A 14,885-nucleotide genomic window follows, 5' to 3' on the forward strand; every position below is an offset into this window, starting at 1 on the left:
TTCCTCTGGAACACCGAGCAACCCCAGCAGGCGCCTCCTACGTGGAAAACCTAAGCTGCTGGCAAAGACAGCGGCGCGAGTTGTCGCGGGGAGGGGGAGGGCGCGCGGCCTCGGATGCCGCTTTTCTTGGCCACATGGCTTTAGTGGCGGGAGCAGCAAGTGTGCGCCGTGCGTGTGTGGGACAGGTATCACCAACTCAGCCCGGGCTCGTCTCCCCTCCCTTGCCTGCCTGCCTACCGGCTGCTCTCCGCACGGAGGGGGTGGCGGTTCGCCAGGGCTGGAGGCAGGCATCCAGCAACGAGCTGGAGCCGCCACGAGTTACGCACACTGTGAGCTCAAGGCTTGTCTAAGGGGGTCCCGCCCACCAGGAAGGGTGGGTAGGCTAGCCCTTCCATAAAGGGAAGCGCGGGCTGCCTCAGCTCCCGCATTCAAAGGCAAGCGGCCGAGGCGCTGGCGAAGCCGGGGACCTGCCTTTTTTCCAATCTCTCTGTCGTCGGGCTTTGCAAGTTAACTTTGGGCGCGTGTGGAGAAAAGCCGGATCCGGCAGCGTCCCTTCCCGCCTTCGCAAACAGTACAGCAGCAGCCCATTGCTGCTGAGCCGCTCCGAGAGAAGCGTTGGTGCTGAGGCGCTTGGGCTTGCCCCCCCACACACATTTTTGGGCGTCTTTCTTTGGTCCCCCCCTTCTCTCCTCCAGTAATCTCGCGCACTAAGAGCAGCATGAAAGGGGAGGCAGTACGTCTGGCGCTCAGCGCGGTGTTGCTCTGCTTGGCCGCTCGGGGCAGCCCGCCGCCGCAAGAAGAGGAACTGGTGGTGCCCGTGCGGCTGGATTCTGTCGAGCGGCGGCGGCAGCACCAACACCAACAGCCCGGCTGGCGGCTGTACCGCCTGGACGCCTTTGGCGAGCGCCTCAGGTTGGAGCTGCAGCCCGACAGCAGTTTTTTGGTGCCGGACCTGACGCTACAATACGTGGGCAGTCGCCCCCAAAGCAAGGAGGAAGAGGTGTCAGAGCAGCCCGTCGGCGGCGCAGACTTGGCCAGCTGCTTCTACTCCGGCACCGTCAACGGGGACCAGCTCTCCGCCGTCGCCCTCAGCCTCTGCGGAGGGCTCCGCGGGGCTTTCTACTTGCACGGCGTAGAGTACCTCATCCAGCCGGCCAACGCTTCCCACCCCCAAGGAGACGAGCTGCTCCGGCTCCACGTCCTGCGGCGACGCCTGCGGAGAAGCCCCCACCCAGGCGGCAAGTCGAAGTGTGGGGTGACGGGCATGAACTACCCCTCAGCGGCAGAAGGGCAGCAGCATCAAGAGGCAGCGGCGGAGCACGCCATGCGCGCAGGTATTGGTCGCCCTGCATTTTGCTCTCCTGGTTTGGGAAGCCGCTGAACCCAAACAAGGGAGTTCAGTCTTGGTGGGAACGTCAGTGGGATGCTGTGTGGTACGCATGCGCCCGGGCTTTTGCTGGCTTTCTAAAGCGCCCGGAGTGGTCCAAAGGCTCCATTCGACTTCCTACGATTGGTCGCCTTTAAAAGCTGCTTTTCCCAAATGGAGCGGGGGGGGGTAGATTGACATGAAAGAACGAAAAAAGAAATCTACAACAAAGCTGGTTTGTGTTATCTTAAATGAGGCTAGTTTTAGTACTTGGTGGTTTGCTTCCCATCGCACTTCTTTCCAAAGAAACCCGGAAACGGGTGTATGACTAGATAAGCTCTTCAATCGCGCCTTTTATTCTTGGATCTTAAACGTATTTGTTTGGAAGTAAGTCCCACTGATTGCAATAGGCACTATTTCCAAGCAGCTTTAGACTGCAAATCCTATGTAACGGGAGTGAGTCCCATTGAACTCAGTAGAACTGACTTCCAGATAAACATGCACAATTGCATTTGCACTGATATAATCCACATATTGTGTACAGATAGAGAAGTGTTTATAGACTTGGACTGCTCTGGAATGATTGGTGTGTGGATTACAGCCATTGTTCAGTGGTAATACTGTGGTAATTAGCAGTTTGAGTAGGCCACCTAACTGCAGTGTTAATTAAAATTAAAGGAACACACAACCTGATCCCACATAGCTTGGAAATAAATTACACTGAGTTAAATGTAGTCCTGCTCTCTCCAGCAAGTGTGTAAAGGATTTCAGCTTTAATGTAATGCAGGCTAAAGGTAGAAATGCAATTTAGTAAGACTTTGGTTGCAATCCTAAACTCATTTAAGAGAGTAAGCTCTAAGCAAACAAGATTGCATTGCACATCTCCTAACTGCAAAGAGATTTTGTTTCTCTGCAATTAAAATGAGGCAGGACCTTGAACCTAACAGTGGTGTTGCAGTCCTGTTCATGTTGGCTAAGAACAATTCTCATTGAACTGAGTAGGGCTAAATCTATTTAGAATTGTAACTTATGAATAAATATATCTATGTCAAACCTCATTGAAATGTACTTTTGAGTCCTAAATAGTTAAACCTCCTATCTCTGAACAATGGAGCATACATTCCATTGAAATTGGGGATCTGCAGTCTGATCCTGAGGTGCCTCAACTTGCAAGTAGAGACAATCCCAAGAAAGTGTGTATAGGACTGCAGCCATGACAAATGCAGATTTATTCAGAAATCATTCCCAATATGTTTAATATGGCTTATTCCCACATAAGTATGCATAGGAAGGGCCCTTAGTGGTATAGCACCCATTGCTAGTCCCAAGGTATGAATGAGAGGAGATAGTTCAGATATATTTTCCATCTACATCACGGGATCTTTATGGGTGACACAATGTTCTTAGCCTCACAGAACACTCATTGGTTTCTGAAGCTTGAGCACTCAACTCCAGCAGTAAATGCTTGTTGAAGATACTTTCCTGCTTTGCCCCTTTCCTAAGTCTAAATTACTCCTTTCCAAAGCTGCTTTTAGTTCCATGGGCAGGAAAGGGCAGCATTTGTAGTTAGATGAATAACTTAAGACTGTTGCTGCTTCCACTAATTTACATGGCCTTTATGATTAGGAAATTTCCACTGCAAATTACACCAGGGAACAAAATGAATAGTGAATCAAGCTCACTGTATTCTTAAGTATATGGTCATAGAAAAAAAGGCAGTATTGACACAAAAGTATCCTAAAATGGTGCTAATCGCTGTACAGTATGGTCATTCATTGAAAAGAATATCCACAGCCATGCCTTTGGACACAGGTGCAGCAAAGGGGAAGGAAGTTTCAGTCCAAGAAGGGCTTGAGAATGAAAGACGTTTAACATGACTCATACAGCCAATGAGGAACTGGAGAAAAAGCCACTAGGAGTAGGACAAGGACACAGTGTCTGGAGTACAGAAAGTGATGCAGTAAGGTCACAAGAACTGGGTCACAGAAGCAATTGACTGCTTGACACAAACTTTTATTCTTGCACTCTGCTTTCGACGTGGAGCCGCACAAGCCTTAATCAAGGCTTTTGATTTCCAGTGCCAGCATGACATAATTTGCAAGGTTTTATTACCGGAAGGGAGAGGGCACTTCTTCCAAGCATGACTTCTACTGTTTTAATCCCAGTACAAATTGTACATTCATTCTTGGTTTCATATACATATCCTTTTCTTCTGTTTAATTACAAATTTTGGGTGGTATTCCTAAGCAGAGACCCACTGAAGATAATTGATTTGACTCATTTAGATTCATTAATTTCAGTGAATCTCCTCTGGGCAGCATTTAATTGAATACAATACTTTATTTTTAAAAGAATTACAGAATTCACAATGAAACCATATTCCAGTTTAAAATTGGGACGAGTGGGGAATGTAAAAAAGTGTAACTCACCTCCTAAGTCAGTTGGATCTGCCTTTCCACATAGACCATTTGTTCAAAAAGAAGATAGGCCTCTTCTGGTCAGGAGGCTCAGCAGTTGGGTCTGTGGGCAGGAGAATGGGCCTCCATCTGCAACAGGCTAACTTACAGCTATAGGAAGGCGGGACATATTTCTGCCCAATGATGGCAGCAGTATTTCTCCAAGTGCTGGAGAAAGAGATGGTTGAAACATTCCCCTTTTGCAAAGGAAAGACGATTACTTACTTCCCTAGAGTGCCTATGGGCAGAGGTCTGCCTATGTCCCAACCAACACTAGTAGAGGAACAACTTCTCCTACAGACAGGCAAGACATTTTGTTTCCAAACCAAGAAAGCAGCTGTCACCATTATGAAGATGTTCCATTCCCAGGAAAAGCGGGGAAAACCCCATTCCTAGTATATAATGACAAGCACAGAAATATAACTTACATGGATCCATAATGAGATTTTGGACCTGATCCTAGGCCAGCCTTTCATTTCATGAATCTGAGTCTTGGCCAAAGTGGCCTGTGAAGATTTATTTGCACCAGCAAGGGAGATTCATGCTGTAATCTGAAATGGAAATATTTTCAAGTAAGTGATCTGTGGATCACAGCCTTTGTGAATGAGAGTGTGTTAACATTGCACAGGTTGAAACGAACAACACTGCAGTACTGTTGAGTTCCCATCTGATGTGCATGCCTTATGCTTTTAATAATAAAAAGTTGTTTCTTTCCTAATTGTTTAAATGGTGTTGGAAATATTTGATTTATAGAGCTTAAATAGTAAATAAATTCTCAATCAGCTATTTGTAAATCTTTTTCTTTTCTAAAATATAGGACACAGAAGCACAAGGAAGAAAAGATTTGTATCAAGCCCTCGCTATGTGGAAACCTTGCTTGTAGCAGACCAATCTATGGCAGAGTTCCATGGCAATGGACTGAAACATTATCTGCTTACACTCCTATCTGTGGCTGCCAAATTGTATAAGCATCCCAGTATCCGGAACTCTGTCAGTCTGGTGGTAGTGAAAATAATGGCCATCTATGATGAGCAGAAGGGGCCTGATGTATCCTCAAATGCTGCTCTTACCCTAAGAAATTTCTGCAATTGGCAAAAGCAACACAATCCTCCCAGCGACCGGCATGCTGAGCATTATGACACTGCAATTCTTTTCACCAGACAGGTAAGGGGAAAATAATGAAAAATGTCTTGCTTGGCAGATTCCAGAGAACAGTCTGAAATCACATGGGGTCACCTCTTTGCTGAAGATTAGCAGGTCTGGGTTTGGTCAGTGCCTGGATGGGTGACTAGCTGGGAACCACTTTGGTTTCCATGACAGAAGATATAAATGTAAGAAAATAATTATATAAATGTATTATAAACATTTGCAACCTATGCATTCAGAACCCTTTCATTTGAATTTGTAGAAAGATTGTTCATCAGATCCAGCCATTGAAGGAATGGGTTAATGCACCCATTTTACTTGCTACATTTCCCCCAGTTGGAAACCAGGGAAAGAAAGTAACACAGCATACATACTGCCAAGAGTTTGATTTGTGATTTTTTTTTCTTTGGCTGCTGGCCAGGAGGCAAATTACCTGGAAACCATTCACAAGAAGTTCCGGGTAAATTTCCATTGCCATACAACTGCATAAAGTAGGAGGGGAAAACTCATACACTGAAGTGTGGGATAATTCACCAGGTTGCTTAAAAAACCTTCATAGGAGTTATACACTATTGGCTTAAAATATATTCCTTGCAGCATGATTGCAAGAATTGTGCAAGCCCTTCCAAGAGAGAATTATCTTTATACCTGTTGAAATACTGAACATTAATGTTCTTTCCATAAGGAAAGGCATACTGCCAAAGTAAGATCCTTACTGCCAAGGTTATGCTTCTGACCTAATTAATAATGAAACTGACTCTTTTCTTTCTTATATAGGATCTCTGTGGTGCCAAGACATGTGATACTCTTGGGATGGCTGATGTGGGAACAGCTTGTGATCCAAACCGCAGTTGCTCTGTCATAGAAGATGATGGTTTGCAAGCTGCTTTTACTACTACTCATGAATTAGGTAATTGAAATTCAAGGGAGATCTGTGGCAAGCTTATTCATTTTAAAACATGCATTATATATATTAGTCTATATTTTAAGTTATTAAATTGTCATGGTTATCTGTTACTTGTGCTTAGTTCCCATTGAGGTAGTAAACTTGTGTCTGGGCTGTACCACTTCAGACAGGTTAGAGAATGCATGATTGAGTGTTTATCCAATAACAAAATGTCTGTGCACATAGAAAACTAGATCTTAAGGAGCAGGCTATGTCAAAACCTTATAGAGAAGAATTCAGTTATGTGAGCTCCCACTTGTAGTCTGAAGTGATAGAGCCAGAGATTTACCACCTTACTGAGAATAACCCTGAGGTCAGTCAGCAATTGGGGAACAATCACTGGAAGCAAAGGCATTTTAATTAGTGCTACTCAGACTTTTTTTTCTTGGTATTTCAGGGAAGAGGGAGGATAAAACAACCCTCTTCCCAGATTGATGTTCAGGGGTGGGGAGAAAACCATTTCTATTACATTTTGGAAGGGCCAGGTGTGTTACTATTCTAAACAAATTAGCTCAGGGTTTCTCTACCCTAAAGCAGTGTCAGAGCTGCTTGATAGTCCAGGCTATCCTTTTAAAATTAAACAATTGGAAAGATGCTGCATCCTGATGTAGCACCATTCCCAGGGGAAGTGTTGTGGGAAAACATTTTTACCAAACCTTTAATTACCAAACAAAGTAAGAGAAGGTCTTGTTTAAAATTTGCTTACACTTAGCTGCTTGCAACCCTGAGAGGTGTCCTTGCAGCCGTGAAATAAATTTGCTCTGTCACTGTTTGGATATATGGGATTAAATATAACATTATGTGTGCCAACATAATATCCTAAAATGTGACTACTTTGCTCCAGGAATACACATCAAGATTACATTCATGCAAATGTGTAATAAATGGTTGATTAGACAATGACATGTAATTTCAAAGAATCATAATGTATATAGCAGACTTTATCATATCTCCTTTTCTTTCAGGCCATGTATTTAATATGCCCCATGATGATGCAAAACAATGTGCTGGTATTAATGGAATAAGCAGGGACTCCCATATGATGGCATCTATGCTTGCTAACTTGGATCGAAGCCAGCCTTGGTCTCCATGCAGTGCATATATGATTACTACATTTTTGGATAACGGTCATGGTAAGTTGTGGTGTCAATTTATCTTTCTAATCTTAGGTGTTTTATGCCGCTTATATTTAACTCTTTGATTTCCAATTTGCTAAAACAATTCTAATAAATGTTGTTAGTTGTCCCACTTCCAGGCAGCTAGGAGAATATCTTAAATGGCCCATCTATATGGTTTGCAAAATGACATGGGTCTTTCCCACAGGACTGGCACCAATCCAGAAAGGGTGGGTGCTGAGTCCATGGGGAAACCCCACACAATTGGTTCACTCACCCACTTGGGTGGGTTATCTGAGCCAAACAGGAAATGCTTATATGTAAGTGACCTCCATACTGTTAGGAGAATGTCACAAGGGAATTTTACTTGGCCTTCATCAGACAGCTGTTAGTCATAGTAACTAAAAGCAATCTCCATACCCATGTCCAGCATGCTTCTGAATACCAGATGTGGAGGACAAATACAGTAGAGCTGAGGTTTTCAAGCCCTTTGTATACATTTCTTAGAAGCATCTGGCCAGTCTCTGTTGGGAACAGAATGCTATACTAGATGCAGCCTTTCCCAACCAGTGTGCCTCCAGATGTTGTTGGACCACAACTCCCATCAGCCTCAGCCAGCATTGCCAATGGCTGAGGCTGATGGGAGTTGTGGTCCAACAACATGTGGAGGCACACCGGTTGGAAAAGGCTGCTAGATGGATCATAGGGATAGTCTTAAGCTCAAACGTTTAAAAAACATTTTTAAAGATGTTTTGTTTTAATGTGTTTTAAAGTTTGTTTTTATGATGTTTTAAAGTTTTTAATGCTTTTGTTTGCCACCCTGGGTTCCTGCCGGGAGGAAGGGCGGGATATAAATCAAATAATAAATAAATAAATGGCAACTTCCATTTTACGGTTCAAAATGGATGATCAAATATTGATTGATCTACTTCAATAGTCTAAAACATTTTTTAGTGATTTCAGTCACTTTTATAGTTTTTGTAATATGCCAAAGTACATAGCTGGACTGTAGCTCGGTGGCAGAGTACATGTTTTGCATGCAGAAGGGTCCAGATTCAATCCTCAGCATCTCTAGATAGGGCAGGAAAAAACTCTTGTCTGAAACCCCTGAGACCACTGTCAGTCAGGGTTGCCAAGGATAAGGAACCTGTCGCCCTCCAGGTGTTGTTGAATTCCAGATCTCATCAGCCCCAGTCACCATGGCTACTGAGCTGGATGGACCAGAGGTCTGTCTTGGTTTAAGGCAGCTACCTATGTTCCTAAATGCTTTTAAAGCATTATCTTGATCACTTTCACACAATCATTTAACAAATGTCTATTGTAAATCACTTGTCTTAGATGTATTTTGTTGTAGTAAGCAGCATATAAATTTTGTTAAATAAATAAATTAAAATAAAATAAGGACTTCATCCTGCGAGCTGATAAATTACCTAGTGAGTTAATGGCTAAGCAGGCATTTGAACAGAGATTTCCAAAAACCAAGTTTGTTACTATATTTCTTAAAAAAAAAACACAACCTACCTTTTAAACAAAAGTTTCCTGTCTCTCCTTTTCAGGTGAGTGTTTGCTGGACAAGCCTCACAAGCCTATACAACTCCCTTCTGATCTACCTGGAACACTGTACGATGCAAATAGGCAGTGCCAGTTCACATTTGGAGAGGATTCCAAGCATTGCCCTGATGCGGCCAGCACATGCACAACTTTGTGGTGTACTGGCACTTCTGGTGGATTACTCGTGTGCCAAACCAAACATTTTCCTTGGGCAGACGGCACCATTTGTGGAGAGGGGAAGTGGTGCATGAATGGCAAGTGTGTTAACAAGACAGACAAGAAGCATTATGATGTAAGTATTTTTTTTTGTAAAGCAGAATATACAATGTTGCAGGAAGAGCAATAAAGTGTAGTGTAAGATGAGGGTGTAGCTAAGCAAATGAGGAATATTCTGAGCCCCTTGAATTTTAATGTTGGTAAATAATTTTTTTGTAATATTAGTTTAGTATAGTGATCCTGTGTGTTTCCTCAGAAGTAAGGGGAGAATCCAAACCACTGACTGGCAGAAGTCAGGCCTGATGTGGTGGCATAGCCACCACTGCATCCACAACCCCTCCGCATATGCCAACCCAGGGCAGCAGGAGCAGGGGAAAATGGCACTGGATTGGGCTAGATTCCAGGCTGGCACAACAGATTAGGCCTGTTGCTATCACATGACAGCAATGTGGCTAGCTCAGGATCAAAAGAATCCTGTGCTCACTCAACTCAGCCCCACAAGTTGAGTGCACTGAAACTGAAATCCTGTACATGTCTACACAGAAGTAGGAAGTTACTCCCAAGTAAATGTGTATAGGATTGCAGACTAAGAGTTGCAGCCTAAAACTTGTTTCTAATTATCAGTATTTTTTTCCAGAAAATGTTTAACATGCACGTTTATTTCTGTGTTTCAAAATGTAGACCCCTGTTCATGGAGACTGGGGGTCATGGCGACCCTGGGGAGAGTGTTCAAGGACGTGTGATGGTGGAGTGCAGTACTCTGTGCGAGAGTGTGACAATCCAGTTCCAAAGAATGGAGGAAAATACTGTGAAGGAAAGCGGGTGCAGTACAGGTCATGTAATATTGAAGACTGTCCTGACAACAATGGTAAGCTACAATTAGTTTTTAAATTAGAAAAGAAATGTAGCAGCTATAACAGAGAAACAATGAAAGATCTCTCTCCAGTGCCTAATAAATGTCTTTTTATGAGCAGGGAAAACCTTCAGGGAGGAACAGTGTGAGACTCACAATGATATTTCCAAATCTTTTGGAACTGGGCCTGCAGTGGAATGGACACCCAAGTATGCTGGAGTCTCTCCCAAAGACAGATGCAAGCTTGTCTGCCTTGCAAAAGGCACTGGCTATTTCTTTGTTTTTCAGCCTAAGGTTAGTGTGGGTGTGTATTAATTGTATGCAAAATTCTATATGTGGAAAAGCAAGGAGGGAGGCACCTAAAAGTATCACAAACAAGAGGGGGGTACCCTCAAAGTACCTTGCAAGTTAAAAAGCCAAAAGTAGAAAAAAGTATTTTTATTACTGCCCAACGCATTTCGGGTAGAAGTAACCATTTCCAATATCAAGGAAGTTTAAAGCTGCTGTCTTATCAGTATAGCCAACTGAATGAGTCCTCACACACAGCTGGCTTGAGATTGCCCTTGATAAAGGGTTACTTCTACCCAAAATGCATCAGGCAGTAATAAAAATATTTTTTCTACTTTTGACTTTTCACTGGCAAAGCACTTTGTGGGTCCTTCCCCCCTCCATGTTTGTGGAAAATTCTATATATGGCATTAAATTGTATTATTCCTGAGAATGCTTGGAGAGGTGCTTACTTATATAAAAACATTTTATTCAAATGACCTCATTCCTCTAGCTTCTTCTGCAAACTAATCTTATCACTGCAAGCAGATTTGCATGCATAGTCATTCTGTTTCTCTATCTGATTTTTCTCCCTTTTAAAATTTATTATGAAGTTTCTGAATTTTTTCTATGATCTAGGCATTCCTTCAGTCTCTATCTGTATGCCTAATTACTAAATATATAATTTCTAAAAAGAGATGAAGCACTTTTTGATTTAGTTTCAGTTTTAAAGTTATCAGTCAGAGGAACTCACTCCCAAAGCTTAAAGGTTCATCAAATGTGAAGTAAATAATAGGAATATTTTTCATAATGAAATATTACTTAGCTGTCTGCTGAGTTCCTGATCTTTGACGCAGTTAATTAGGCTCCTGTTGACACAAGTGCTGGAAGATCAGGGTATGTTTGTTGCTCTTACAGAATATAACTTTTGATCTAGAGAGACAGGTAAGGAGTAAGGGGCTGTCTTTGTGATGTTGTGCATGAGCATCTACATGCCCCTAACTGTCCAAGAGAGGACTTCTGTTGTCAGGTCTGAACACCAATGTGAGGTTTGGGAGGGCTGAATTCTGAGAGAAGGAAAACTGTTCATCCCTCCATTCCACTACCTATTCCCCCCCCTACAAAAAAAATCCTTACAGATTACTAGCTTACAGACCTGGACTTCTGTTCAGTATTATACACACACAGTTCCTAATTATTAGAAACCACCTGCACAGCCCCCATGTGTAGGATATAGAGATCCAGGAAGCAGTTAGGCAATACCCTTGTGTACATGCAGTTCAATTCCAGCCAGTGATGTGCTCATGGAAGCCCATTTCTACACATGCATCACACTAACTGAATGAGGACAACAAAAATACAGTTTTCTTCTGATGCCCACTGTCGAATTTCAATGGGACAGCTTACATTTCCTCTGTTGAAACAAATATAATTTAAAACTGCTTAACTTTGACTAGATTGTGCCCGGTGCCTTAAATGCTTAGTACCACACATGTACCTTCTAATCATGGCTTCTTTGCTCTCTTTAAAGGTGGTGGACGGAACCTTATGTAGCCCAGATTCCACTTCAGTCTGCGTCCAGGGGCAATGTGTAAAAGCTGGATGTGATCGCATCATAGGCTCCAGTAAGAAGTTTGATAAATGTGGTGTCTGTGGAGGCAATGGATCTACCTGCAAGAAAGTGTCTGGAATGCTTTCTAGTTCCAGGTGCGTTGGTTGTTATTATTATTATTTAAATTTATACCCTGCCTTATGGTCAAAAGGCCCTCAAGGCGGCTTACAAAAAACACGAATATAGCAATACATCAATAGAACATAATACATCAATACATCAATAAAATAATACAATTCTCAAAATTAAATAACAAATAACATTATTAAAAAGAAAAAGAAAGAAAACAGCAATTACAAGCTTCCAATAGTAGGTATCATACTGTAGGAATCATACTGGATCCTTCTGATCTTGTTGGAAATTCTGGCTTGAGTTGTCACGGCTTCGTCTCCTGCATGGTTTTTATCCAGCTCTTCCAGCTGTATTTCTGTGGCCCTTGGTGGAGATAACGTGCTCATGGTTGTTTTTTCCTCTTAACCCTTGATAGTATACAGACAAATCTTTTTCACTAAACTCCTAAACCCAACCATTTACTTCAAGCTTACATTAATATACAGGAACTTCCCATTTGGAGCTACAAAGACCCAACCTATCATAAGTTATTGTTATTATTATTGTTGTTGTTTATATCCCGCCCTTCCTCCCAGCAGGAGCCCAGGGCTGCAAACAAAAGCACCAAAAACATTAAAACATCATAAAAACAAACTTTAAAACACATTAAAACCAAACATCTTCAAAACCATTACTTTAAAAAAGCTTTCAAAACATCTAAGATCAAAAACATTTTTAAAAGAAGGTTTAAGAACATATTAAAAAGCAATTCCAACACAGACTGGGATAGGTCTCAACTTAAAAGGCTTGTTGAAAGAGGAAAGTCTTCAATAGGCACCAAAAAGATAACAAAGATGGTACCTGTCTAATATTTAAGGGGTTCTTGTACTTGATGTAATCCTTGAATCAATAAGGTTGTGCTGAAGACTCAACTCCTGTCCTTTTTCTTCCCTCTAGACCCGGTTATCATGATGTTGTTGTGATCCCTGCTGGGGCAACAAACATCGAAGTTAAACAACGAAATAACAGGGGTACAAGACAAGATGGTAGCTTTCTTGCTGTTAAAGCTGCTGACGGCACTTATATTCTCAACGGTGATTATACACTATCTCCACTAGAGCAAGACATTACCCATAAAGGGAGTGTTTTGAGGTACAGTGGCACATCTGCTTCTTTGGAAAGAATTCGCAGCTTCAGCCCACTGAAGGAACCTTTAACAGTACAGGTCCTTACTGTGGGACCTAAAATTAATTCATTTCAACCTAAAATTAAATATACCTATTTCATAAAGAAATCAGTCCAGTCAGAGTCTGAGAAGCCTTCCAGTAAAAAGTCTGAATCTTTCAACGCAATCAAGGAAACAATTTTATCTGAATGGATTTTTGAAGAATGGGGAGAATGTTCTAAGTCATGTGGTACTGGTTGGCAGAGGAGATCTGTAGAATGTAGAGACCTGAATGGACAGCCTGGCAGTGACTGTGCAAAAGAACTCAGGCCAAGTGATGTTCGACCATGTGCAGACAAACCATGCCCACAGTGGCAGCTGGGAGACTGGTCACCATGTTCTAAGACATGTGGGAATGGTTTCAAGAAGAGATTATTAAAATGCCGTTCCTTTGATGGCACCACATTGTCACATGAAAGTTGTGACATTTCAAAGAAACCTAAACATTTAACAGACATTTGTAATGTTACAAACTGCAGCTAAACCATAACAGGTTGGGAAAGTTAACAGTTTTTCTTTTCTTTTCAGACCAAAGCACTGAAAATGAACTATGAGAGGTAGCAATTGTAATTTGCATGGAAAAATTCACAGTGGATCCACTGAGATGGGACAATGCAAATAATGTTAGATAGTATTGAATCAAAAAAAAATCCTGTCAGCTGAAAATCTGGTAAAACAACACCCTAGTTGCTAGCTATTTCATCTTCAGTAGGTAAAGCCCTGAGGCATTACAACTTCCTTTTTTAAGTCTGTTACAAATTAAATAAAACATAGGCAGTGGCCAAAGAAGTTCAAACAAACATTTCAATGTTTTAGTGAGAGTTTGGGGGGGGGTTGTTAAACTTCTAGAGTTTGTCTTGTGGTACAGATAAAATTGCTCTCTTGTTCAAAGTTAGAGAAGGAAGACAATTTTATTCTATGCCTAATTATTGGTCAGCTCTTGCCTACCTCACAAAAGAAAAAAACAGTGTTTGAAAAAAATGACTATATAGTTCATGGCTGCTATCATTTAGTTAAGAGTTTTATATAACAGTAAAGTGAAATTTTCACCAGGAAGAAAACAAGTACAATGATGGCTGCTTGTTAAATATCCTGATAACCAGAATGTAGTGCTCTTACACTTTGTTGATTTATTGAGATCTTTTTTTCCGTGCAGCTGGTATGCTCAGTCTACTGAGTTAGAATGGTAGCAATTCCAAGGCTACATACCATTCTTAATGGGCCTGGACTGTGCTTGTGTGTGTGTGTGTCTGCTTGCTTCATGCCCCCATTTGTTCCAAGGACTCCAAGGAAACTCAACTTTAGCTATGGAGCATATGCATGTGCCTTGTTTCTTCATGCAAATGTAGTCCCAACTTGCTGCCATTCGAGTTATGGTAACAGTCACCACTTCGTTAAGGTACAGCTTCCACATGCTGGTCAACAGTAACATGCCTACATGTGATCTTCTACAAATAAAGAATGGAATTTTATGGATAGAAAATCTCAGTGCATGGCACCCACCAAATTTACATTGTTTGATTCAGTTGTAAGGCAGGGAAGACAGCTGAGGGATAGCAGGTCCATCCACAGCAATATGCCAATACCCACATATTTAAAAGTATGTGCTAATGCTATGAGAAAATATGGCTCTCCATATGTATATAGTAAAATGTATTACTATAGGGGATACATACTTTATAAGTATTTATAGTATTTCCCTTCTGAGAAGGGTTATAATTGCTAATAAATGCATATAATGAACCTATTTATTTTTATATTTCTTGTCTAATATGATCTCCTAAGTTATCACTTTTTTTAAAAAAAGGCATATAACAAGGATAGAGTATTTATGCAATATAATATGATATTAGAGATAATAAACACTATAAATTTTGGAAACTGTATGAGGGTTTTTATTTCATTGATGTTCACATTAATATGTTAAAGAAACAGCTGTTGTGAAGCTTACCAAATGACAAGTCACAATCCATTGTCCTGCTTTGCACAATGTTCGTATGCAGATACTGTCATAGGACTTTACCAAGTTCTGTTTATGCTTCTGCCCCCCATCATCTGGTTTGTAATTGAGATTCATGATC

At 41.6% G+C, this 14,885-nt stretch overlaps 1 protein-coding gene across 1 annotated transcript; it reads left to right on the forward strand.

Moving 5' to 3' along the window:
* The first annotated feature begins 413 nt into the window (after positions 1 to 413).
* On the forward strand, positions 414 to 14,656 carry ADAMTS1 (ADAM metallopeptidase with thrombospondin type 1 motif 1). The gene is made up of 9 exons (XM_061627877.1): positions 414 to 1,334; positions 4,640 to 4,986; positions 5,746 to 5,878; positions 6,880 to 7,047; positions 8,586 to 8,872; positions 9,478 to 9,664; positions 9,771 to 9,943; positions 11,448 to 11,623; positions 12,537 to 14,656. Exons 1-9 carry the CDS (start codon positions 719 to 721, stop codon positions 13,285 to 13,287), a joined length of 2,838 nt encoding a protein of 945 aa, XP_061483861.1. The 5' UTR covers positions 414 to 718; the 3' UTR covers positions 13,288 to 14,656.
* Positions 14,657 to 14,885: the final 229 nt, after the last annotated feature.

This window comes from Rhineura floridana, chromosome 5, assembly GCF_030035675.1.
Source record: "Rhineura floridana isolate rRhiFlo1 chromosome 5, rRhiFlo1.hap2, whole genome shotgun sequence".
In the NCBI taxonomy this organism is placed as follows: Eukaryota; Metazoa; Chordata; class Lepidosauria; order Squamata; family Rhineuridae; genus Rhineura; species Rhineura floridana.